Here is a 24,370-nt window from a genome sequence, read left to right on the forward strand (position 1 = left end):
AGTCCAGCCAAGGGCAGATGGAAGTTTTACGTGCCCTCCAGTCTGTGTAACTAGGCAGGTCCTCTTATAAAAAGAACACTCAATAAATGCTGAGCTGGACTAGGCCTCACTCAGTATTGCTGGGGCTGCCTTGCAGATTTTGAGGTTGGGCCAGCCCCTGGCCACAGGGCCGATTGTTGTTTGCAGAAGCAGGATGAACACAAAAGCCCTCTCTCAGGCTCAGGAAGGCCCTCACCTGGTGGCTGGGCTCTGGATCGGGGTGGGCCAACTCTGAATCAGGATCAGGCACTTGAGAGACTTACAGCTCCCTACCTGACACTTCCTATACCCTCACCCCCCCCCCCCAAACACCCAATCCAACCCAAGCAGGACTGCTTCAAGCTATGTAAACACCATAAACGCAGCTTTCTCAGCTGGGAAAAGGTGTGGTGTTGGGGCAGAGTGAGCCTCTCTGAATGCTATGGGGACCATTTTTAAAGGGTTTCTTTTCAATTTTAATTGTGTGTGTGTGTGTCTGAATGTGAATGCTGGTGCCCCAGGAGGTCTGATAGATCAGATTCCTCAGGAGCTGGAGTTACAGGCAGTCATGAGCAGCCTAATGTCGGTGTTGGGAACAGAACTCAGAGTCTCTGTTCATCCCTGAGACATATCATATCTTCAGCCCCCTGGAGCAGTGTTTGTTTGTTTGTTTTGCTACATGCTGGGTACCTGGGAGTACCCTGGGTTAGATCAACGGATGGATGGTAGATGGGGGCTCTGCTTGTCTCAAATTTTACAGCTTCCCATAAAAACTCTTTGCCTAACCCAGTGTGGGGTTCTAGGAGACAAGCACAGATTACCCTTTGTAGCTGAGGGTACTTGGCCTGTGGATTAACAACTGAAAAATACATTTGTGTTTATTATATTACATATTATTATATGCACGTATATAGTTTTCTTATTACTCCCCAAACACTACAGCATAACAATGATTTACACGGCATTTATATAGTTTTAGGTACCGTAAATCATCTAGAGATGATCTGCAGTACTTAGGAGGATGGTCAAAGGTTATATGGCAATTTTATACAAAGGGTTTGAATACTGGAGGGGCCTGGAATCACATCCCTACTGCACAAGAGAAAACAATGACCATAAGACTCCATGGTCTTATTTCCTTTCCAGGTCCACACAGCACATTCATTCACCCAGCGACCATTCACTTTGGCCACTGACTTGGATGCTCTGAAATCATGAGTGAATGCCACTGTCCCTGCCCTCCAGGAACCTTACTTAAGCAGATATCCGGCGACACAACAGACACATTGTGCCCAAGTCTAGGCACAGACTTGGAATTCTGAGAGCAGAGAAAGGAAGTGTCACCATAACTAGGGATGGCTATGGCCTGTGATGAGGGTCACCTGTAAGGTATATCTTGGTGGATGTACGGAATGGGCAGTCACTCCCTAGAAAGAGTCCATACCAGCAGGCAAGATGGCGGTACGGCCGGAAAAGGAGAGCAGACAGAGGGATTTCGAACTGCAGTTCTACTTTTAAATGGGAGAGCAAACTCAGCCTTCACATCTTTTACTTTGTGCTTCTGGATCCTGCACACTCGGACAGCACATCACACATGCTCCGAGATGCACACGGTCTCTGGCCATCAGCTAGAGACGACTTTGTTGATTACAAGCAAGACTCCTTAAGTGTGTAGGTGGCAGTTACTTGTTCATATCCGGGGCTCATATTTCGGGGATGAGTGGGGGAAATTATTTCTTCTCTGGATCAGTTTTCACCAGGCAGGAGATACCCCCGTACGCTGGTACCCTGACCCGTGTGATCAGGGGACATAGATAGTCTAACAGAAGCCTCTCCTGAGGGCCCGAGCTGTATAATGAACCAGCACACTGATCACAAAGGCTCGAAGAAACCAGTCACTAGCTAGCATCCTGCGCCTCTCGCTTCAGCACCAGTTGGTGAGCAGAAGAGAGGGTTACCTCCTCTGGGCTCTGGATTTTGAAAAGGGGAGTGCCAGGCCACCACACGGGCATGGGTGCTTCTGTGCTGAAGTTCTCAAGCCATCTTCTTCTCCAAGCAAAGCTACTGTGGTTCCTGTGGTTTCAACAGGGGTGTTGAAATTTTTATGATTTTTTTCCAGGCTCGTGTCTCACAGGCCTTCCGGCTCCAGAACCTGGTGTCTTTCGAGTACCATCAAGCCAATGTTTGGTGAGGTCTGTTTGCACGGGGAGGGAGGGAGCTGTCATTTACTGAGCATCTAGCAACTGCCCGAGTTTGCGGTTGAGCTGCTCTGATCCTCACAATAGCCCTTTAAGTCTGCATTATCACTTTCCTTTCATAAACTCGGATGCTCAGATTTAAGGAGCGGCGGAAGCAAATTCCCCAAGATCGTGCTCCCAATCAGGAACAAAGGCAGAACTCAAAGTCAGGTTCACCTGACGGAAAGTCACCCTTCGGTAACAAAACCCCTCCATCTGTGGCAAGCAGATCCTAAGATATCTCCCAGAGGGTGGGCGGAACCTGGCAATGTGCTAATGGGGTTACGTAATATAAATTTCCTGAAGCAGCCGTGAATATGTGACCCCTTCAGTTCCCAGCCTGAGCAAACAAAGGGCCTTGCTTGTGAACCGGCTGTGTGGCAAGGCACCATGGGTGGCTTCAAGGCTCCTGGCTGATAGCTAGCAGGTCAGCAGGCCTCCGACAGACAGCCACAACTAACTACTTTCTGCCAGCCACCAGAAAACATATACAGGACTCTATGCTCCAGGAAGGAATGTATCCCACCCCACATGTCCTGATTCAAGTGTCCTGAGGATTCTCAGTAGAAGGCCTACGGAACACGTGCCCATTCCCAAGCCATGGAAACTGTGAGGTAACGTCTATGCTCTTCGAAGCCGTTGAGATTTTGGTGACGTCTGTTAGGAAGCCTTTAAGAAAATGAATATATGTTTCATAGAAAAAAAAGTTCGCCTTTGGGAGCTCAATCCAGCCTTGGGAAGAACGGTGGCCACAGGAGGAAATTCACGTCACCTTTGGGAAACTGTTTCACCAATGACTCAAGTTTCTACAACTGAAATGGGCTTACAGTCAAGGCTTCTATCATCAGGTTGGTCGTAGGAGCCAGTGAGTCGATCGTGGGAGTGCATTCTCAGACTCCACAGAGAACTGTGTGCGTGTGTACACGCGCACGCGTGTCCATGCTCAAGTGTGCATGAGTGTACTCATATACACAGGCCAGAGAACAACCTTGGGTGTGGTTCTTCAGTTGGTGTCCACTTACTTCTTTTTTGAGACAGGCACTCTTGCCGGCTTAGAACTTCCCAAGTAGACTAGCTCGTGAACTTCAGGGCTCTATCTACCTCCACTCTCCCACTCCTGGGATTATAAACATGAGTCACTCTGCCTGGCTGTGTTTTGTTTTGTTTTTTAAAGATGGGTTCTGGGGGCTGACCTCAGGTCCTTGCACAGCCGAAGCAAGCCCTTTACTGAGCTATTTTCCCAGGCCCTCCACAGTGAACTAGCAACGCACTGCCTAACAAAAGTGTGTGTGTGTGTGTGTGTGTTTCTCTTAGAGAGTGCTGATTCTGGCAGTCATGGGTGAGGCTGCATTTGTCTTGAGTTCACTTCCTGGCAGCTGCTCTCACTAACTACCGAACATTGGGTGGGTAGCTTCAAACAGCTGACTTCATTCTCTCCTGGACCTGGGAAGCTTGAGGAATGCACAGGGCCGTGCTCTCTGGCTCAAGGGAAGAGCCTGTCCTATCCCATCTCCACTTCCCCTGTCTCTTCTGTTCTCACAGGCACCCAGAATATTGGATTCTGGCTCTTCTAACAGAGCATGACCTCAGCTTAGCTTGATGACATTTGATTCTAAACTACCGGAAGTTAGGACACTAATATATCTCTATTCATTCTTTTCTTTGTCTTTTGGTTTCTGTTTCTTTTGTCTGGTTTTTGTTTGTTTTGTTTGTTTGTTTTCGTGACAGGGTTTCTCTGTGTAGCCCTGGCTGTCTTGGAGTCACTTTGTAGACCAGGCTGGCCTTGAACTCACAGAGATCTGCCTGCCTCTGCCTCTAGGGTGCTGGGATTACAGGTGTGTGCCACCACACCTGGCTTTGCTAATGTATCTTTAGGAGGCACAATACAGCTACTCCTCCCCCCAAATACTACATTGGATATTACTAGAAAGCTCCTGCAGCCCCCTTTTACCACCTGCCCCCTCCCGCCCCTTTCAGATATGACATTGGCCACCTCTGCCAACGATTTCTGGAATATTCTGGCCCCTGATGTCTCACATTCGTCACTGGCTCCTGGAGAACAGTGGATACCATGGGACATAAGGGATAAATGAACGATCAAGGTAAGGGATGGGAGAAATGCGGCAGATGAGGCGGGGTGGAGGTGTGAGTGTGGGGGAGACAGGGTTAGGGCTATGGCAGATGACACCGTTAAGTGCCCGGGTTAGATTTCTAAGGAAAGCAGGAGAGCTGCTTCGTGGCTTTAAAGAAATGCTGGCCCTGAAGATAACCAGGGCCACCTCCTCTTCCCCGGGTCCTCGGATTTCCTTCTCATTAGCAGCAGTATGGAGGAGGAAGTGCAGCTGCAGGCTGGCCAGGTCACAGGGCAGCCTGGGGGAACACAGCAGAGTCTCAGTGCCGTCCCGCCTGGGCTCAATGCTCCCGCCTGGGCTCTCCAGCCATCCCACCTGAGTGTGGGTGACAGGATCCAGGCAGACAGGGCTTCAGGTGCCACGTGAGGGACTCGTGTGCTCCCCGGTGTGCACAAACAGGGAATCATCTAGCCAGGCTGGGGACTATCAGGACAGTGGCTTTGTGGCCATGCAGTCTCCTGTGCCATATGTGTGGAAAAAGGATGTGAGGCGTGCAGCTGTGAGATGCGTGCGCGCGCGCACACACACACACACACACACACACACATACACACTGCAACTATTTCCCTCCTTGGTGGAGCTCTGCGGCCTGCACACACCAGGAGCTTGTGAGAGCTGAGGTATGCCATCAGGCACAAACTGGCACCAAGACTAATAGGAAACACTGTCCACCTGTCCATTGAGAGTCCCTGTACCCCAAGATGCTTCACTTCCCAGCTTTCCCTGCCTATGGTTTCTCGGCAGGCTTGGCCAAAGGGAGGCTATATTGGGAGTCGGTAACAGGAGGCCACCCAGCCTTTGGTTCTTTTGTTATAGTAGTACTGGCTGGGGAGCGCAGTGGGCTCTATTCTGTCCACTCCACCTGGCATCACGGCTTTGAACTTACCCAAAGCGTGGCCTGTCTCTTTTATTGTGCTTGGTTTCTCCAGGGACCAGAATCAGAGTACTGAGGGACAGAGGTCTCCAGACAGTTAGTGGGGGCCCAAGCAGCGTTGTGGGAAGGAAGCAGGAGCAGGGTGGGGAGAAACAGCAGTGTTGGGGGTTGGTCTGATGCTGGCCCTCAAGATCCGGTTACACCCATCCTTGTTTTGTAAACCTGTCTAAGACATACCTGATTCACTGACTGAACGGCCTATACCTGGACAGGGCAGAAGGGGGTAGGCGTGGCTGAGGTTCCTGGGCTTTTGGGTTCAAGAGAGAATCATGGGAATCAGACAGACTGGAAGAGAGGAGGATGCCACAATGGGTTAGCCTGGGGAAGAAATCACATGGGCCTGGAGGAAGGACTCCAACACTGGCATAAAAAGGCCCAGATGAAGAACATAAGCAAGTACCATGGGATTATGGATGGAAAATAGTTCAGATGACGATGGTTAAGAAGGATGGCATTGGATGGGGGCTGGGAGGTGAACGGTGAGGTTGCTGAGACAGCCAGCAGAGGTAAAAATATCTGCCCGGCTCAAGGTAAATAAGGCAATTATAAAATCTAACAGGTGTCCGTGTCTTCTTATTTGTGATAATACCGCTGTGATAATCCTAGGGCTAATAATAAATATTTTCTAGCCCGACACTCATTTTTTAATTTACAACAACACAGCAGCTTGCCGAGTTCTCCTGAGAAGCTCCAAGCCTTCCCATGTCCCAGCTGTGGTCTCCTGCAGCACAGCCGCCAACCCTGTGTCCTCCTGAAGGACTGCACGTCTCCATCACCATCCCAGAGTCCCCTAGCTCCCTCATCCTGGTTCTAGAGGATAACTGTCCTCCCCGGACAGTGGTTACAGACACGGCTCTGGAACTGGACTCCCTGGGTTCAAATCCCAGCCTTAGCTCTGCCACTCCTTGTGTTTCCATTTCCCCAGCTGTGAAATGAGGATAAGCAGTTAAGAAACGATTTAAGACATGAGAGCCTTGTACAGTCTGGCCCAACTAGACCAGGGCAGTCAAGCCTGCTTACCCCTGTCCATGTCCACACTACGGCACTCCATCCACTCTGTCACCCCTAGCGGGTTCCCCTAAATTCCTGCATCTAGTCTGTTTCCAGGATGCAAAACAGATGAAAGGCCATAATTCCTCCCTTACCTCTCTGTCCCGACTCTGAATCCCTGCTCTGGATTCTTTTCATGTGTTCCTAAAGATGTCCTGCCCTCGGGTCTTGTTCCCTTCATCCCATTCTGCACTGCCCAGAGGCGGTGAGCACTCAAGACACACGCTCTTTTACTCAGCACCCTTCAGCCAGGAGGGCAGGCCCGGGCTTCTCAGAGGACGAGAGGCCAGTGTCCGTTGGCTTCTGCCTCTGCCCGGCCCGACTCCCACACCTCCTCTGCTGTCTGCTTCGACACAGTATTGTTCTCAGGCAATCCGTGGCTGGTGCCCACACCTTCCCAGAGACTCACCCAGGCCCAGGTGGCAGTGGGTGCTGGACGGCTGCAGACGCCTAGAGCATCCTCAGTGCTTCCTCAACCCCCATCTGTCCTAAGCCCTCTTTTCCCTGTTGCCCCAACAAACCTATGCTTAACTCCCCAATCTGGTTCACGTGGGTATCATCTACAGAAACTCCCACAACACTCCTATTCCCCAGAGGGCCTCCCTCTCCCTGTCCTGCTACTGAAGCTCCTTGTGTGTGCCTGGTCACGTGTGTGTGTCTGTGTGTGTGTGTGTGTGTGTGTGTGTGTGTGTGTGTGTGTGAACCTGTCGCTGTCTCCACACTGGATGCTCAGACAGTTTGAGGAGCAAACTAGCATTCTATGTGTCACTAGAACGCCACTAAGAGTCAGCTAAATAAATATGGAGTGCACAACAGTGGGAATGAATGAAAAGAGGCCTTGAGACCTCTTGAGACCTTGAGAAAGGAATGTCTCCTAAGCAAGGAGTCCAGCAGATCCTCTCCCACTTAGGAACCACCCAAGGTAGGCTTCATGCTAAGCATACTGTGGTGGCTGGAACTCAGGCTAGGGCACTGCCTGGGTGCGTTCAATATGGTGCCTGCCACATTACCTTGTGGGGTGATAACCTACCATGGAGTTAGTGAGAAGTCACTGAGGCTACCGATCCCGAGGCATGACCCCGTGGGTGGCCGTGGCATTTCTAAACAGCTTTCTAAAGAGACCTTGTTGATACGGACCCTTTCTTCCAGGTCCCAGCATCCCCCAAAGGCACTTGTAAAACAACTGCTGACTGACTGAATGAATAAGTGAATGAATGAATGAATGAATGAATGAATGAATGAATGAATGAGCAAACAAGCCCATGAGTCCCCAGAAATTAGTAAGGGCTAGGTACATGTATCTCCAATGAGCATGTGCTGGTATATCAGATTCAAATAACAACAACCAGAAGGAATTGTGGGAGGGCTGGGGCAGGCACCTGGGAGCCTTTGTAACCCCAGATTTTTTTGTGGGTAACTTTTATTGAGGCTAACACACAGAACACATTCCTGAGAGAAACACTAGATGGACATGTTTCCATCCCCATGGAACCACCATGCAGGCAGAGACAGAACATGTCCACAGCCTGGCAAGCTCCCTCTGTCCCTCTCCATCAATGCCCCCGGAGAAGCCATTTTGCTGCACCTTCCCAGAGACTCACCCTGGCCCAGGGTCGAAGTTGGTAAGACCCTAGATAGTCTGGCTGCCTTTGATCTGCCCTGATTACACTGTTTTCCCACCTGTTTTGTGCTAGCCAGAAGTCAGTGGGCGAACGCCGTTTTTGGGACCTGGGTGTGTAAGTGTGGCTTTGGGTGGCATCTCCTGTGAAACCTGCTGGAGGGGGGTTGGATGTTTGTGGGGAATGTCTTCTCAAGGAGCTGCCTTGGCAGAGTTCCCCTTGTCTCGTTGAGAGCACACACCATCCTCAGGGATGCCCAGTCTCACAGCAGCCTCCATTCTCCGTGGGCTGCGTGGGTCAGATGTGGAGCCAGCACCATTCAGGGCTGTGGACACTGAGTTCTACCTACCTCCTCCTTGAAGCCTGCCATGCCAGCCTGGCCCAATGCCAGCATGTGGCCACCACTGGGATGCCCCCGCCCGCGTGAGTCCTGCTCTCTCATTACAGCCAGCCTTTTCCTGTAGCATTGTTTGCAGTATGACACCACCCCCCTCATTTCCTGGGATCACTGTGGGCTCTCTGGGATATTTACAAGGCCCAGAGACAATGCAATCCACTTCTTTTCCGTACAGTGGAGCAGGCACATGATAGCTTTTAGCAGAGGGCTGCGAAAGAGTCCAGACCAGGCTTTGGAGCCAGGGACCTGGGTGTCAGTACCCACTCTGTCTCAGGCAGTCACAGAGAGATGTCACGCATGCCGAATTGCCAAGACGGGCTTACTATGTGTGTGGATGTCTGTGCAGCGTGTTCAGTAGGTCATAGGCTATACTGTTTCGGCACAGCTGAAGAGGAGGAGGAAAGCCGGCGGCAACTTAGTTTTGATTAGAACCCTGAGTCCACTGCCTGCTGCTTCTGGAGCCTCAGGCAAGTGACCTGACTCCTCTGTCCCTCAGTTTCCCCACCCATGGGAAGTAGTGATAGCTGCCGGCTCTGAGGGAAGCCGAGGATTAACCAGGCTGAAGTGTACTAACGTGTACAAGGCACTTGGGACGGCAGCTAGCGCACGGTAAGGATGGCTCTCCCTCTGTCCACAACCTACCTGATTACCTGGTCATTAATTCGGTAATTAATTTAAACACAGTTAAATCCTAGCTGCTAGGAGGAGAAAGCAAAATAACATAAGGGAAGTTCACAGAATAGAAGATAATAGATGCTGTGCTTGCTCCGCAGAGAGCACTTGATAGCTGCTAAAGGATTTGTAATTATGATAAAGAGAAAGGTGATCAGCAGAGGGTGTGTGTGCGTGTGTGTGCGTGTGCTGGATAAGCTGCCATGGTGGAGGAGAAGGCTTGTATAGTGGGGAGTGGACAGGGCTAGCCTGGGCTTCTCCCAGCTCAGGCTCACTTCTAAAAGGGGAGAGGGTCTCCTAAGGGGTCTGGACCCAGCCTCTCGCCAGCGCTTGCCAGCTCACATTTTACAACGATGTGTTGACCTTAAGCCAGAAACGGGCAAGCGACTGTATATATGTATACATATATGGGTGTGTGTTTATACATGTCTACATGTGTACATACAAATATATACACATACACACGTATTGCAACTATATGAAATATATACAGTGCAACCATATATAATGTATAATACAACTACACACACATTTTACACACACACGCACACACGCACGCACACATATATAACCCAATAATAAAAGTCCAGGTAAACTTTCTTTTCCTTCTTCCACAGATGGGCGGACTCAGGAAGAATATCCACTTCCAAGAATCTGAAGGGCCTTGGAGAGCCAGATGAGTGCTTTGTTTTCAGGTTCCAGGAAAGACTGAAGAAGAAAGGGGTGATGTAACTGCCGGAGGGACAACAATTTTGATCAGAATCAAGAATAACTTTTCCAGGTCAAGTGCTGGAAATCAGAGCTGGAGAAGGCTGTGCCATCACAGCACTGCCCTTCCTGTTGTGTGCCTTCACACCTTTGTCCTAACGGAGACCCCTGATAACAGGAAGCAGTGTGGTGACCTGGCCTTCAGGATGGACAGGGAGCTGATACTTCCGAATCAAGTGGCATTTAAAGAGGTCACACCCCTACCATGAACAGGCACGACGGAAGCTACTTTTCCTCCCATGTGCTCACTATGAAGATTTTTCCAGACTTTACACAAATGGAATTGGCTTATCACAAAGAGCATGAGAATTTTTGGTGCAATCAAGTATTGTTTGAACTCATCACGGGGCTGGGGGCAAGCAACAGATGGAAGCCGCTCCTGTCTAACAATCACTAGATTCTTATTTTTAGGGAACTTGGACAGCCTGGCCGGCTCCTCAGGGCCCCAGTGCTCTCCATGAGGCACTCAGCTTTACATACGTGATAAAAGTTCCTAAGAGCCCACATCCGCATTTCATTTTCTCCTCAATTACTCTGTGGCACTTTTTATTGGAAGAGACAGCTCTCTAGGATGAAAACCCAGTGTATAAACGGCAACGTTCGGGAAATAAAAGATTCAACGATGGACGGCTCTTGAAAGCTTTGATCCAGGAATCAATTTGGTTATAAGTCAGGGGTGGCCAGTCGTGGAACCCTGGCCAGGAGCCATGGGCGTGGTGCCCAGACGCATTTAAGAATACAGAGATGAAACCCCATCAGTGGGGAAGGAACACACGCACCCATTCATCCGTCTGGAGCCCAGCCCTGTGGTTTCCTTCCATTTAAGCATGAGGTTTATACCGCCATCTCCAACATAATAGAAAATTTGGAAACCATAGGAGATAAGATAAATCACTCCTGGTTGCCATGACTACCACATTAACATTTCGGTGAGTTTCCTTCCAATATTTTCCCCAGCCTAATAAAACAGCCGTTGGCACAGTCACTTCTACTTCGTACCAGGTGATGTCTCAAGGTCCCGCAACTGTGGGTTTTTCACTCACTCACGTTGCCATTTAATAGAATTCTTTCTGTTTAAGAAGCCCCCTCCCCATCATGCATCATGGCAGAGTAAAACTAATACTTTTTTTTTTTTTAAATCTAGGAACGGCTTCAAGAACTTTAAAAAGGCTGTCTCACCCAGGAAGCTCTCGTGATTTAAATATGGCTAGCCAGAAGGGGAAGGGGGAGGGGGAAATTATTAGAAAGAGAAATAAAGAAGGATGGGAAAGAAAGAGGGAAGATAAGACAGGGAAAGGGTGGAGAAGCTGATGTTTATGAAAGCAGGACCTGGGCTGGGGTGATGGCTCGGTGGGTAAAGTGCTTCCCACGCAAGCCCCAGGACCTGGGCTTGATCTGCAGCACATTCACAGAAAGGCTGGGAGAGGTAGCATGTGCCTGACATCCCACACTGGGAAGTAAGAGACAGGCGACGCCTGGAGTTCTCTGGCCAGCTTGTCTTGATGAACTGGTAAGCTCTAGATTCAGTGACAGACCCTGTCTCAAAAAACAAGGTGGAGTGAGACCTAGAGACACCTGACACTGAACTCTAGTCTCTCTTTACAAACATGTGTTCTCGTGCACACACACACACACACACAGACAGACAGACAGAGACAGAGAGAGGCCGCATACACATACACAGAGAGGACGGACACACACACACACACACACACACACACACACACACACACAGAGAGAGAGGCCGCATATACATACACAGAGAGGACACACACACACACACACACACAAAGAGGTATGTAAATGATGGGGATGGTGGCTACGTTGGCATGGTGGCCACCCCAAAAGAGGACTCTTTGGGACACATTAAAAACAGTCATCCCAAAGTAAAAGGAGCTGACTACTATGAAACTAGAAGACAGGAACTCAGAGGCCAGAGGCCAACCGCCTCGGAGCCGCAGACCACAGGTTACAAGTGATTGTCAAGGTGGAAGAAGAGAGCCCTTCTAAACGGGTAAGCCAGTGGGACTCCCGGCCACCAGGCATCTGGCGGGGACTCATGGTCAGGAATCCTTGGGCTCCTTAGACTCAAAAGACAACAAAAGCCATTTTTCATGCAAGAGGAGTCAGCCATCAGGAGGAATCAGAGCCCCTTTTGTATGACAAGCCAAACTGCTGAAGCGAGAAAATGTCTCGGGCGAGGGCTCAGATGCGAGCCGGGGACAGCGTGCTCGCCTGGGGAACCCTTGCTGTCAATGTGCACTTGTTACCGGAGCTTTTCAGAGCGAGGCCCGGAAGCAGCGCCCCACACCCACAGCATCTTAATGATGAGCTGGTGGCATGGCCTTGGCTGGGCTGTGCAGCCCCTGGATGGGAGCCTGAGTGTCCTGAGATGTCCTAGGAGAGTCTTGGTGGTGGTGGTAGGGCAGTTTTCCGCCTTGCCCATGCCCATGGTTTGGGGTATGGATTAGGAGTGAGCTGTGCAGAGGCCCTGGGGTTAAACACCAAGGAATTCCATTCCCAAGACCCATGCTCATTCTGGGCTGTTCCAATACCTCCAGGTACTGGGCATCCTTTACAATAGCAAATGAGATGCGGATGGTACAATGGCCACAATCCCAGCCCCAAGCCAAGCGCTTGCCTTGTCTCCCTTTCACTCCTGCCAGAAAATGAGCTACCGACCCATTTTACAGACAAAGCAACCAAGTCTCAGAGAAGGTAGATTAATTGACTGACTTAGGGTTCCCCAGCTAGGAGGAGGCAGTCTGGATTCAAATCCCGACTTACCCAAGTCTGGCTCCACCTCAGTGCCCTGCCTGCTCCCTGAAAGGCCAAATACAAGAGTACTGTTTAATTCAGGCCCCTCAGAAGACATGCTCTCTCCGCACGTGACCCTGTGAAATGGCGCTCTCCGAATCAGAGGGGAAGTGTTTGCAGGCTTTTGGGGTCCACAGTGCCTAGCTCAAAGACAGGCCTACTCATGCTTTTAGTAGGCCATCCTTCAAGGCAGCCTCTCATCCTGACGGGGGGGGGGGGGGGGGGGCATGCTGGTGGCGCCTCTCAGGAAATGCACGAGAAGTGAGTTCTAGCTTCCAAGCTTCCACACCGACCTCTGTTTCCACCCTACTGTGACCCTCTTGGCCCTAGCACCAGCTTTTCTGTCCCCAAAGTCTTCTTGGAGCAGAACACTGACAGCATTTTCAGAGTCCTCTGGTTCACAAGTGGTTAAGGGGCTGGGGAGATGGCTCAGTAGTGCTTGCTATGCAAGGCTAAGGACTGAGCCTGGATCCCCAGATCCCATCCCGTAGGCTAGGCTGGACACAGCTACAATTACAGCCTTGAAAGGCAGAGATGTGAAGATTCCCCAGAGCAAGCTGGCTGATGAGACTAGCCATGTGAACAGGCCCTGAGTTCGAGTGAGGGACCCTGCCTCAGTGAATACGGTGGAAGCCTGACTGAGGATGATCCCCCAAGTCAAACTTCGGGCCTTCACATAGCGTGTGCATGGACATTCCTCCCCGCCCCACCATGAGAAATGGCTCCATGCCCCTCTCATCATTTGTAGTCGAGGCAGTGCTTGAACTCCCAATGTAGCTGAGGATGATCTTGAACAGGTCCTGATTCTGCCTCCATCTCTCCCAAGGGCTGGAATTATACATGTGCACCCCTACACCTGGTTTATGGGGTGCTAGGAATCGAGATGCTAAGGTTCACGTATACTTTACCAAATGAGCTATATCCTCAGCCTCTGGAATCTGGGTTGTTTTTTTTTTTTTTTTTTCCAAGCCATCTTGATTTCAAATTTCCTAGCTGTCTCTTCTCTTGCCCAAACTAGGAAAGCCAACTTTTCAGGATCATCACAGCACCTTCTGTATAACAACTTAGTACCTACAACAACAAAAAACTGTGGTCAAGTCTCTCAGCCAGAGTTTTCTACCAGAGGTATAATTGCCACCTTAAGCAAAAGTACGGGGCTCACTTCACATCACCAAGGGGAGCTATTTCCAGTCAGCCCATCAGGGCCTCTATATATCTAGCCCCAGGGCCATGGCTGCCTCAGGCCCAAGAGAGGAGCGGTCTTTAGCTAGATACATGGCAAAGCTGAGCTCTCCTCTCCCCACAGCTGGCCACTCAGCCCTGGGAAATGGCTCTCCCGTGGCTTTCCTGGGCTGAGCCACTGCAAAGTTCCTCCTGACTTCCTACTTCTGTACCCATCCCCCAACTCCCACACAGCACACCCAGCCGGTCAGGCGGGCCTCCTACAGTCTTTGGAAAACACCCTTCTCCTTGGACACCCAACAGCTACCAGCCTCCCGCGGACCAACATCTTGGCTTCGACTCTCATCATTTCCACTCAGGATCAACCTTGGTGGCCTCCCAGCTTTATCTTCTCCATAGAAGGAGTGCACCCACAAAACCCAACTGATGGCTGCCAACTATGTAACAAGCTTGAGTTACTTCTCAAGCTTGGCAGGTTACACAGCGACTATATTTTTTAAAAATATATATTTCTTTATTTGTGTGTGTGTGGTGCTGCGCATCCCATCGGGCTATTACAGAGGTCCGAAGACAACTCGCAGGATTTTATTCTGTCCTCTCACCACGTGAGACCCAGGTTAGAGACTCAGGTCATCAGGCTTGGCAGCGGGCACCTGCACCCACTGAGTCATCCAACCGGCCCGTGACTCAGTGACTTTTAATGAACTGGTCCCACTCCTTCCCCGGACATCACCTTGTGCTGCTCCCAGCCTTTTGGGCTGAACCTTCCACGCAGCATGCTCTCCGTGAGACAGTGACACCATGCATGGGCAGAGCAGGGCTCCTTGGGTACAATCCCATTTGACCTTGGTGGCTGCATGCAGAGACCCAGCGGAGGGGAAGAGGACACCAGGGTATCCAGGTGGAGGTGCAGGAATGGGCTGAGCAGCAGAGGAGAACAGGCTGAGGAAGGGGATAGAAGCTGGTTCTAGTGGGAGCCCAGGCGACCAGCAAGTGTCAGCAAACAGGCTCCATGCTGTCTCTGCAGAGGCCAGAGCCATGCTAGGAGCAAGGCAGAGCCCCTGGATTTTTGATGGAGGCGGATGACAAGCTGTGGGGGAGGGAAGGGAGACTCCTCTGGCTGGCAGACAGCTTGCCCCACACCTCATGTGTGAGGCTCTCGTGTGCAAGCCTTTCCCTTCAAAGGGTGTGGGGGGCGGGACAGCCAGGCCCTGAGCGTTTCCAAGAAAAGGATTCTGAAGTCCTGCTTCCTGCCACGGTGCCTCTAGGAGACTATGGCCACCGTCACAGGCCTTCTTAAAGTTTCTTCACACTTCATGTTTGACACCCCTGGGGAAGGAGCAGGGGTACAGAGAGAAGGATGAAGGGAAGCTAGAAGGAGATAAGCTGGAGGAGGGAAGGAAGCTATAGGGAGGAGGGAGACAAGGAGAGGAGGGAGGCAGCATGGAGGCTAGGATGGGTATCATTTTCCAATCTGATGACTGACCAAGTCAAGGAGGTTCAGCTGAAGCTGAAGCGTCCAGATGGTTAGTGGCAAAATGGGGACCAGTCCCCAGCTCTGCTGAGCCTCTGCAGTTGTCTCCATGCCCTAGGACCCAGTCCTTCTTCATCTGCCCCCATCCCAGACACTGGGAATCACAGCCATAGCTTTGGGGCCTGAGCTGAGTTTGACTGTAGGCAGGAGGAAGGATGGATTCAACCATCCCCAGGTTCATGCCAGATGTTGTTTTTCTGTTGCCAGGTATCAATGGACACTCAGTTTCTGCCTCAGCCATCAATTTTGGGGTTCTCAGAAGCCATCTGGAGCTCTGCCTCCCCAAGTGATGAGCTAGCACCTATGAGCTCCATTAAGGGAAGCTCAGCCTCATCTATCCCCAGACCCTGATGGCCAGAAAGCTGAGCAGGTAACTTCCCAGGTCGGCTGCAACAACCGGGAGATATAATTCTTACGTGAACTCCCAAAGTTGAGGAATCATGAGAATGGGGGAAGAAAAAAGTGATGACATGCTTCAAATGGGTACAAGGTGTCAGGCACGAGGAAGGGCCTTTTGCACGTTTAGTAGCATAACATTAAAATAACCTCAGGAAGCGGGTCGCACCAACATACTGAGAGACCTAGTGTTCAGAAAGATGTGGCAGGGCTGAGCTTAGACTTGAACCCGGATCTGTGTGACCACAGCGCTGTTGCTGCTTCTGTATGGACTGACTCGGGGAGAAAGGGTTCTCCGTGGTGAGCCATTAGGGTCTCGCCTCTGTCCCTGGGAGCCAGGAAGTAAAAGGCTGGTGGCAGGTGAGACGGGCAGACTGATGATTTTCACCCATCATTTCTTTCCTAGGCTGTGTGGAACTCTGTTGAGTCGAGAAACTGCGTAGGGCCTTTGGTCCTTCTCAGAGATGAGGCAGCCATGAAGAGGGCAGGGCGGCAGGGACTGACAAACAGCCAGTGTGGAGGTGAGCGTCTGTAATCCCAGCACCAGGGAGGCTGAGGAGGAAGGCTATGAGAGTGCCTGGGCCAAGCAGTGAGCCGTCTTAAGACCATCTTCAGTGAACCACAGCATGGCTGGGGATGTAGCTCAGTGGCAGAGCGCTTGCCTAGCATGTTCAAGATCCCCGAGTTCAAGTCTCAGAAGGTCGAAAACAAAACAAAAGCAAGCTGGGCACGATGGCATACACATCTGTAATCCAGCACTTGGGCGGCAGAGGCAGAGCCAGAGGCAGGAGGATCAGGAGTTCAAAGGCAGCCTTAGCTACAAAGTGAGTTCAGCCTGGACTACATGAGACCCTGTTTCAAACATCCAAAAATGAAATTCAAAACCAATGAACAAATGAAATCTTGAGTTTCCACACAGACCGTGGCTTTGGTCTGCAGGTACTTTTTATATATGTGTGCCCTTGCCTGAGAGACTGGGGGTTGGAGGGGGGATTTGTGGCTGCTGTCTAGATCCAAACCCATGCACCCGTGGGGCCACCGGTGTCTGGGGGGAAACCGGGGACACCTGGGTGACTGAAAAATCCCAAGGACGGAAGGGGCCGACTGGGTATGACTAAGAGTCCACACTGCTGCCTGGAAGCCAGAACAGAGGGAGGGGCTGGGAGGGACAGCATTGTCTCTGAGTGGCACAGACCCTGGCACTGCACAGGGAGGGTCCACTGTGTATGCTAGAGGCTGTCAGCTAAAGGGCTCTGCGTTCGCGGCTGTTACCGAGCTGCATGGGCTGTGGTGGCTGTGCTGGGGACAGACCCTAGCGGGAGGAGTTACTCAAGCTCCATTGTTAATGACTCTCATCAGGGCCTTGTGACCTTGGGCAAGTCACTCTGCTTTGCTTGTCTTGAGTTTCCTTCTCCTGCTGTGAGGGAGGATTAGGCTCCATCAGCACTTCCCAGCCTGCCTGAGGCCTCGTGCTGGGGCGGCACAGGCAGGTGAGCCTTGCTATTAATAAAGGAAGGAGTTGGACACTGAAAGCAGATGCCAGGTCGCCCCATTAATAGACCTGACCCACCCCTTGCTTACAGCTCCCTGTGTGTCTCTGAGGGTGAGAGAACTGAGCAGAACTTCTAGCTGGAATCTGGCCTGCCTGCCTCCACCCCCACAGCCATCGCCCTAAACGATGCTTCCCCCAGACCAGTGGCACCAGTGGGGCATGGGGACATCTAAAGGCACTCTGAGTGGTCACAGCAGGAGGCGTGCCCTGGCTTTAAGGTTCTTCAGCACGGAGCGGCCATTGGCAATGACCATGCGTTATCATGGTCTCCTGTGAGGTCCCATGGAGCCTTCCAGCGCTGCTGCTTATTATGAGCATGGAGATTCGCGATGTCAAAAAGCTGAGAGCCCTGGATCTGATTTCCTAGTTTCCTCCGTCTTCCCCCTTTTGGACATGGTACCATCACCCAGCTGGCAGTGACGCATCACATCTGGGCAGCAGCCTTCACTCTTCATCATCTTCTCCTTCCTCCAGAGCTCCGCAGCTGCCATTTGGTCCCTGGACTCTAGTGTGGTCACCTACCACAGGGTCCAGCTGGGCCTCCAATGGGCCTCTTAGCCTTCCAGAACCCTTCATATAAAGCTAGAGGATCTACAAACACAAAGAGTCTCGGCCAAGTATGTTGGTGGTGGTGCAGACCTGTAGTCCCAGTACTAGAGAGGATCAGGGTTCAAGGTCAACCCTGACTACAATTCGAGTTTCAGGCTAGCCTGATCTACATGAGACTTTGTCTGAGAAAAATAACACCAAAAAGCACCCCTGCCTCAGCCCAACTAGCAGCCCCTAACCCTAACCTTGAGGCTCCTTGGCGCACCCTCCCTGGGCTTCCCTGGCCCACCTTGCTGATCTTCCATCCATAGTTTGGTTCAGCTGACTAAGGCTGGCCTGCAGTCTCTCCCAGGACACTCCTTCCCTGATTCCATCAGAGAACAAATCGTCAGTGTCAGCTGCTCTGTTAGAAAATGTGTCCTGCTTGCAGCAAGGATCCAGGACCTCCCAGGTCTGAGGAGACCAGGTGTTTAGTGAGCTTGTACCGGATGGATGGATGGATGGATGGATGGATGGATGGATGGATGGATGGAGACTTTGCCGACAGGCAGGCAGCTTAGATCACATTCATGCAGCACAGCTGAAGTATTCTGAAGAAGCTCAAACCCCCTGTGTCTCCCACGGAAGCAATCAGAAAGTTGCTCGCTCAACTTGCAAGCAAACGTTGGGGCTCTGGGAGGTGAGAAGGTTCCAGATCAGGTAGACCCCCCCCCCCCCAGTGTGTCAGATCAAGAGACAGAGCCTAGCAGTCTGCCTCCCCCACAGAGATTACCCCATCCTGGCTGACTGGTCATTGCTTCCCACATTTCTGAGACTCTGGGTCCCTTGACCAGAGGCCCTTTCCTGATCTGCCCTTCTGTGACCACTTGCATCCTGGAAGTCCCCAGAATCGGAGCTGCCTGAGGAGACTGACACAGTGATCTGCCGTGAAGATCTGTGGGTTGCACTCTTGAGCCTAGCTGAAAGCCCGTGACACACAGCTTCCTCAGAGCCAGCTCTGTGGCAGGACCCTTAGGGCATCCCTCAGACCTGGGGCCAGGAGATGCCCAGCTTTTCCTTATTAAGTCAGCTGGTTTCCAAAGGGAGGAAAAGGCTGGTATTTCCTTCAAGAAGAGGGAAATGAGGGGTTTGGGGGTGGTAGCTCAGTTGGGTGAGTGCTGTCCAACACGCACCGAGCCCTGGGTTCAGTCCCCAGGACCTGCATAAATGGGGCAGGTCTGCAATCCTGGCACTCAGAAACAGAGGCCAGACGATCAGGGGTTCAAGATCACCTTACGATATTGAGTTCAAGGCCAGCCTCGGCTACTTAAGATCCTGGTGAGAGACACAGAGAGATGAGGTGGAGGCCACCTGGCGTTGTCTGTAAATATGTGGTTGAGAGAGGGGAATCTGTGAATGATTGGGGCGTGAACGCCAGCTGCTGGGCAGGATATGGAAAGAAAAGGACCCCTACCATGGACTAAATTTATATGGTGGTCTCCAAATCGTCAATGTGGACAGCAGTACAAACAGACGAGACCATAAGGAAGGGGTCCTCACGGTAGCATCAGTTCCCATAGAAGGGACTGCACAAACAGCCTCCTCCTTGGGCAAGCCGCCATCAGCAGGTCAGGAAGAACATGCCATCAGGAGCCCAGGAGCCAGCCTCTCCACCTCGGTCTTCCCGACTTCCAGAACGATGGGAAGAAGATGCCTAATGTTTAAATGCCTCTCACATTTTTAATACGTTCTTTTAGGTTGGCCGATATAAAACAGCCCCTTTGCCGCCCTTTCCCAAGCCTGAGTGGTTTACATAAAGGATCCTATAGCTGCTGGAAAGCAGGTGCCTACATGGAAGCTGATGTGGGCTGGGAAAGGCAGCCCTGACACAGGAGCTCCACCCACCTTGAACCTCAGCTTCTCTGCCTCTGAAAGGCAGAGAATGAGTATTTACCTGAAAGTGTTTGCTAGCGATTACACACACCTAGCTAAGTCTTCGGTAAGTGGTGACTATTATCAACCCGGAGGGATCATGGGACCGGAAGGTGGCACCTTAAAGCAGTAGGGATGGAGAGCCTGCTCTGGCCACTACCACCCACCTTAGACAAGGCTGGATGGGCTGTCTGTGGGGCAGTGCAAGATTAAGAAACACAAACACAGAAGGCGATGTTCATGTCGGGGCCTTGCAGCTGCCATGGAAAAGCTCTCGCCCTTACCCAGGCTCTCTTGAGTGAGCTGCACTTCTCAGCTCACCTGGAGTGAAAGAACTCCGAGGTTACGAGGAGTACTCACCCTTTCCACCTGTGGGCAGGCAGTCAGGGCTTTGCATAGCTGGATCCCCTAACCTAGCTGGCCCTTCCCTTCCCACACTCAGGGCACAGCGCTAAGAAATACATAATAATGATCTGTGTGCCATCGTGGGAATGAAGGCTGGGGGTCGCTAGTGCGAATGATTCTGGCCAATTGAGGGAGGTGAATGTGATTAGGGCAAAGGACTTGCCTATCCTTAGGTTCTAGAACCTTCTCTACACCTTCTCCTTCCAGTGCCCAGCACTGAGCTGCCACAGAGAAAGCATTTGGGCCCCACCCCCGTGTCAAGACTGTCTCGTTAAGGTTCTGACAGAGTCGTGAGTGTGCTGGAGGCGGCTTCATCTATGGGTGACATGGTAGGGGGAGGGCCGTGTGCTGATAAAGGCTCAGCTTTGCTCTGATGGCAGCCCTGGGTCTCTCAGGGCTCTGGGCCTCAGCAGCCTGTGTGAGCTTTGGGGTTCACGGTGGGCTCAGAGCCTCGGCAGATGGTTCTATGCTCCCACCCTGGGTCTTTCCCTTCCATGTCCAAACAGTACTTCAGTCTCTGAGGAGGACACGATTCGCACCCTCCGCATTCCCAAATGGCAAGAGATTAAGCCAACGTCTCTGGCAGAAATGACTTTGTTTCCCCTTCCCTCTGTCCCTGGCCTTGGCCAGAGATAGACAAAGAGATGCATGGTGGGGTCAAGGTTGGGTAGAGCGGGCATCTGAATGACTGGCGGGACGAGTTAGTCCAGAGCACCATGGGAGGAGAGAGATGGAGACGGAAGTTAGAGAGACCGAAAGAGACCCGCACCAAGAGTGTGTTATGCAATTCGTGCACCCGTCACACATTCTCGCTTCCCAACGCCTTCCTGCCAACCACCCAACCTTAGAGCTGGGCTCTACTGAGTAGCCAAACACTTGCTTCTATTTTTAAAAATGGCCACCCAGAAACTACTGGGGGGAAAGGGCAGGTGACATGGCGGGAAGAGCTTTGTAGTGTTAGATGCTCAAATCTAGCCCAGCCGCCTCTGGCCTGGTGCCTCTGGGCAAGTCCCGGAACTCTCTTGCTTGCACATGGGGGTGAGGGCGGTACCTCACAGGGCTGTGTGAGCCGCCAGGGAGCACTGTGCACCCCAAGTCTTCTGACATTCGTCTAGTGGGGAGTCGGGTGGGTGGAGGGAGGCTGGGGCAAGGTTAGCTCCACTGGAGCGGGGTACAGCCAAGGTCCCTGTCAGGTGTGTCTGTGGACACCTCAGCATAGAGGGTTGGGCTCTTCAGCTCCAAGGGGCACACGGGAAATGCGCAGAAAATGGAACTGGCCGTTCTCGAGTCGCCAGCAAACCCATCAGATTCTCGAGCTGCACTTGAGCTATTTATCCACTGCCCACTGCGGCAGTCCATTTTAACCCAAAGGTTTCGTCTTTTCATCTCCTCCACCTCTTAATTTAGATGTCATGCTTGTGTGTCTGTGTGTGTGTGGGGGGGTGCGGATGGGAGGCTTATGTGCTGGGGGAGTTGCTAGAAAACAGGAAGAAATAGTGCATTTTGCCCATAAAGGCTAATAAAGAAGTAGAGCCCCCTCCCCCCAAAACACCTCTTGCTGTTTCTGGGGGAGGGGGGTGGCCGGAGGTTAACTGAGCTGTCCTGGTCTCAGCCCTTGTCCACGTGCTGGCTGGCGTCACAGCAGGCTTTCAGTGGCTCCGGGAGGTGTCAGCCTCCTTGCTGTGTTGTGAGAAAAGCTGGCAGTTCCTACCCGGTGATGGATTTGAGCACCGGACAAGTAATCTTGAACCAACTCTCACAGCCCTGGGTCTCAGGAGGATGCTCTGGCCCTGGGAGGTAGGTACAGCCTGCTGGTCCCTCAGAAAGCCCCTGAGCTGTGGGGAGTAACAGAGGCAGCCTAGTTCTTTCCATGAAGTCCCCCAGATGGCTCCCTCCGCCAGGCGAGCCAGCTGCCCTGATCGGCTCGGGGCTCTCGTGATGAACAGCGAGTTCAAACGGCTCCAGGCAGCTGGCAAGATGCTAAGTGCAGCATCAATCCTAATTAGGATGAGGAATTAATAAAGAAGGCATTGGAGTCACCATGCAGCCAGGCTCGCTGGCGATCAAGTTTCCCCTGGGAAACGGGGAAGGTCCCGGCTCCATGGGTTTCTTGGGGTGGTGGGTGATGGTGGCATGATGCCCTCTGCCACGCATGGCATCCAGTGGAGCCTGAGAGGTAGAGCACAGCCGTGCAGCCCTTGCTCTGCCTCTCTAACTCAGGTGCTGTGGCAGGTAGTGACGTGGGTGCATTCTCCAGATGAGAAGTGTAGGTGTGCACGATCTGAGCAACTGCATGCCCAAAATGATGTTTTTCAGAAGAAAAGAGGGGGCTGTCACCGTGGGCCCACCAGTTCCTTTGTGAGGCGTGCCCTCCCTCTTAACTGTTGATCTCGCACTCCTGTCATCTACAGACTGCTCAGAGCCCTGACACGAAGCTCCAAAGTGCACAAGCAGCCCTGATCTGGAGCCCGAGCCCAGGGACAGAGGTGGACAGGAGTCCAGGGTCTGGTGGGGACACAGGGGGGTGTCACTAAGGAAAGCCTCACAGAGCCTCCTTTCAGATGACTCCAAAGCAGGAAGGGCTCTCTTTCTAAGAGCCGGTCCCCAACCTCCTATCACAAGCCACCGCACTTAAGTGTTGTAGCAGCAGGGGGGAGGAGAGGGTGGAAGAATTTCCCCTGGGGCAGAGCGGAACACAAGAGAAAAGGTAATGGGGAAAAGAAAGAAACGCTATCCGAGGGTTTTTGGAAAATTCAAGCAACATCGCCAACACCCCCCCTCCCCCGTTCTGTCCCCAGTCTCAGAGCCAGGACCAAGTAGCCAACATGACTACAACCTGGCAGAACCAAACCGCCCCTCTGTAGACACCTGTTAGTTCGAGTTTCACAGTTGGGCATGCCGGCGCCAGGAGGGCTAAGAAGCCTACTGCACCGCGCTCCTGGAGCTGTCCCCAGAATCCAGGGGACCCAATCCCGACCTCTCGGCGCCTTTCATCCTTGGCCCACCTCTCAAGTCTCTGCGTCCAGGGGGTCGTGGGGCCCCGCCCTGCCCTGACAGCGGCCACGCCCCTCCCAGCCCACTCTGGGCTCACGGTTGGCCTACGCTCCCCAGCGTGGTTCCTATGAGGGTATCTGGCAGCCTTCTTGCTGAGGGGCAGTGATGTCCAGGGCTCGCTGCTTTAGTTAAGGGAGACGCGGTGTGGCGCCCCTCTCCGTCCCCATCGCGCAGGGAGGAGTGAGTCTGTGGCCTCACGGAATACCAGAAGGGCGTGCGGTTGGAGCTACCTGGCGCCCCCAGACCCACTTGGAGCCCAACCTGTAGCCCGCCCTCACACCCTCAGTTGGGGGCTTGGAGGGAGCTCCTAGCTGCCCCGGGGCTCCCTGCCCCCGGTCGGCCCCGCCCCAGGATGGCCAGTTCCCATAGCAATCGCACAGACACCGGTTGCCAAGCAACCCCTCCCCCTCCTCCCGCGTCCGCTCCCCCCCTCCAACCCTAGACTCCTCCCGCCCCCACGCCAGCCTCCACCTCCCCCAGGGGCGCCGGCGAGGCCCCTGGGGATCGCTCTGCTCTGGGGTGGCGCGCGCGTGCGTGAGTTTCTGTGTGTTTCATTGTGTCTGTGCGCGAGGGGGTGTGCGCGTGCGAGTCGAGAGTTTGTGGGATCCGTGTGTTGGGGAGGTCCCCAGCCTGGAGGAACCCGAGGCTGCTGCGCCCGTGTCCACTCGGGGACCCACCCTCCCGGTATCAGGTTCTTTGTGTCTCGCGTGGAGCCTGCGCCGCGCCCATCCCTCCCCCGGCCCACTCCCCCGGGGTGATGCGTGCGTGTAGGTGTGTGCGCTGGGGCAGGGGTCGTACCTTCGATGCAACACACCCGCCACAGTCCCGAGTGGGTGAGGTCGCCGCGGGCGCGGCGGGGCGGGGGCCCGTCGTCCATGGTCAGGTTGGTGCCGTTGCAGATGTGCGCGCTGGAGTACAGCCAGTAGTCGGTGCCGATGGCGATGGCCATGAGCGAGAAGGCGGCGAAGGCTCCGGCCGTGGTCAGCAGCATCTGCAGCCCGCGGTCGCATCGCACCATGGTGGGCGCCTCATAGTCCGCCGCCCGCCGGCCCGGCCCGCCGCGCCCGCCCGCCCTCCTCCCTCGGCGCGCGGCTCCGGGGGCGCCGGGGGCCGGGGGGCCGAGGGCAAGCTCAAGGTGCCCGT

The 24,370-nt window shown here is 52.9% G+C and overlaps 1 protein-coding gene across 1 annotated transcript in view; it reads right to left on the minus strand.

The window, feature by feature from the left end:
• Cacng4 (calcium voltage-gated channel auxiliary subunit gamma 4) overlaps window positions 1-24,311 on the minus strand; it is a 58,988-nt gene extending 34,677 nt beyond the window's left edge. The window contains exon 1 of the mRNA XM_055592580.1: window positions 24,026-24,311. Coding sequence (XP_055448555.1) covers window positions 24,026-24,245 — 220 coding nt within the window. The 5' untranslated portion in view covers window positions 24,246-24,311. The remainder of the gene's footprint in view (window positions 1-24,025) is intronic.
• Window positions 24,312-24,370: the final 59 nt, after the last annotated feature.

Source organism: Psammomys obesus, unplaced genomic scaffold, assembly GCF_907164565.1.
Source record: "Psammomys obesus unplaced genomic scaffold, mPsaObe1.curated_primary_1811, whole genome shotgun sequence".
Classification (NCBI taxonomy): Eukaryota; Metazoa; Chordata; class Mammalia; order Rodentia; family Muridae; genus Psammomys; species Psammomys obesus.